General features: G+C 35.3%; 1 protein-coding gene across 1 annotated transcript; it reads right to left on the bottom strand.

Annotated features, from left to right (window-relative positions):
• Nucleotides 1–12: 12 nt before the first annotated feature.
• Nucleotides 13–1,804, bottom strand: LOC100641485 (dynein heavy chain, cytoplasmic-like; the record flags this gene model as incomplete). Its single annotated transcript, XM_003391755.1, has 4 exons — nt 1,709–1,804; nt 1,251–1,489; nt 573–729; nt 13–44 (listed from the first exon to the last, which is right to left on the bottom strand). Coding segments are annotated over exons 1-4 (524 nt in total), but the record flags the coding sequence as incomplete, so codon positions are not given.
• Between the last annotated feature and the right edge of the window lie 74 nt (nt 1,805–1,878).

Here is a 1,878-nt window from a genome sequence, read left to right as displayed (position 1 = left end):
AGGGTAGCAAACTTGAGATCCTGAACTTCAAACATTATGCGGACCTAGAGAGTATACAGAGATTTACTAATAATATACTAAACACAATAACACAATATTAAAAATTACAGGTGCTCTGATCTAAGTCATTTTTGGTGAAATTTGGCAGGGCCCCTGTACTATAGTACAGAGGCGTCGGCCAAATTTTGCCAAAAATGTCAAGTTGAGAATTCTCAATTTCTATAATATTTTCTGATGCATATACATGTTCTTATGTTGTGTAGAAAGTTTGAGCTGATTCCGATCAAATTTGGATTTTATACGAATTTTTTAAATTGCTCTAAAATCAGGTCAAAGTCCCTGTACTATAGTACAGGGATGTCAGCCAAATTTTGCCAAAAATGTCAAGTAGAGAATTCTCAATTTTTATAGCATTTCCTGATACATATACATGTTCTTATGTTGTGTAGAAAGTTTCAGCTGATTCCGATCAAATTTGGATTTTATATGAATTTTTAAAGTTACTCAAAAATTGGGTCAAAGTCCCTGTACTATATTGAAAGCGAGAGTATACTAATAATATCCTGACATACATTGGGTGGTATACTGAGTCTCTCTCCATTAGGCAGTGTTAGTAACTTGTTATCGTCCAGTACAGAGTTTAAATTCTCCACCCACTCAGGATCGACATCTCCGTCAAAAATGATCCACTGTCTCTTGTTAATCTCACCACGAACATTATCAATAATCCTATTAATAAATAAATAATTAATACACAATCAATTAATAAATAAATAAATAAATAAATAAAAATTAAAAAATGCAAATAAATAAATAATGAATAAATAAATAAATAATTAATTAATAATCAATAATAATAGATCATGTGATAGTCATGTGACGTGTGTGTGTGTCCAAGCGTCCAGTAACATCATTCAATGGCACTTGTCACTGGATAGAAGACACATTAATTAATTAATAATTATTGGTGTATGCGACGGGAACGACAACTGGACACTAACACAAGACCAGCTGTAACTTTGAGTCGCAAAAAAAGATAAAAAATAACATTTACTAGAAAGCATCATTCTCAGTGTATTTTAATGTCTGTAATACACAACATGAGTCAAGATATAATACCATATACATGTACATGAAAAATTGACTAGTGATAAATACTGTAGATTTATATAGAATACATGTGTAGTATTTAGTTATTATTCTAAACCCTAGCTTTCTCTCTTCCTCTCTTTCTTACATGTATTCCTTACTTTCTGAGTATGTGAGTGAAGAGTCCATCAGTCCATTCCCTTGTGTTAGGATCAAGGACTCCGTAAAGATCTTCCTTTGATATTGCCTTGGGATCTATGACATGAGCCACGCCCTCAACACCTTCTAGCTTCTCAAGCGCCTTCAGGAGAACCTTCCAGGCTGAGGACTTTCCACTTCCACTGGGGCCAACCATCATCACACCATGGGCCAACAACTGGATCTGGTATAACTGCAGCACCTGTTAAAATTTAAAAATAATAATAACTACTAAAGCTATAGTACATGTCATTCATGTACAACTTTTTATAAATGTACAAGTACATGTAGTCCTCAGACAAATGCCTCGTTATTCATCAAATACCAAAACCGGTTTGACCGGTTTTACAACTTATGGCTCGTCATCTAAAACTCATCACAGGACCAGGTGCTCTTTAATTAGAAGCATAACCACACCCACCTTATCAACCCACTGAGAAGAGGCTTGCTCTCCTTCCTCAAAGACAAGGTGAGAGTCTTTACAAACTGCTGCTATCTCTTTCCTAAGGGCGGCCATTTCTGCCCTCCTGTAAGCAACTCACTGGGAATACATCTTGAAGGAGACTGTGTAGCAAGGGGATATCTTCAGCT

Source organism: Amphimedon queenslandica, unplaced genomic scaffold (genome assembly GCF_000090795.2).
Source record: "Amphimedon queenslandica unplaced genomic scaffold, v1.1 AMPQUscaffold_6455_Cont21586, whole genome shotgun sequence".
Classification (NCBI taxonomy): domain Eukaryota; kingdom Metazoa; phylum Porifera; class Demospongiae; order Haplosclerida; family Niphatidae; genus Amphimedon; species Amphimedon queenslandica.
Note: the sequence above shows the minus strand (reverse complement) of the source record. Positions and strands in the feature narration are given on the sequence as shown.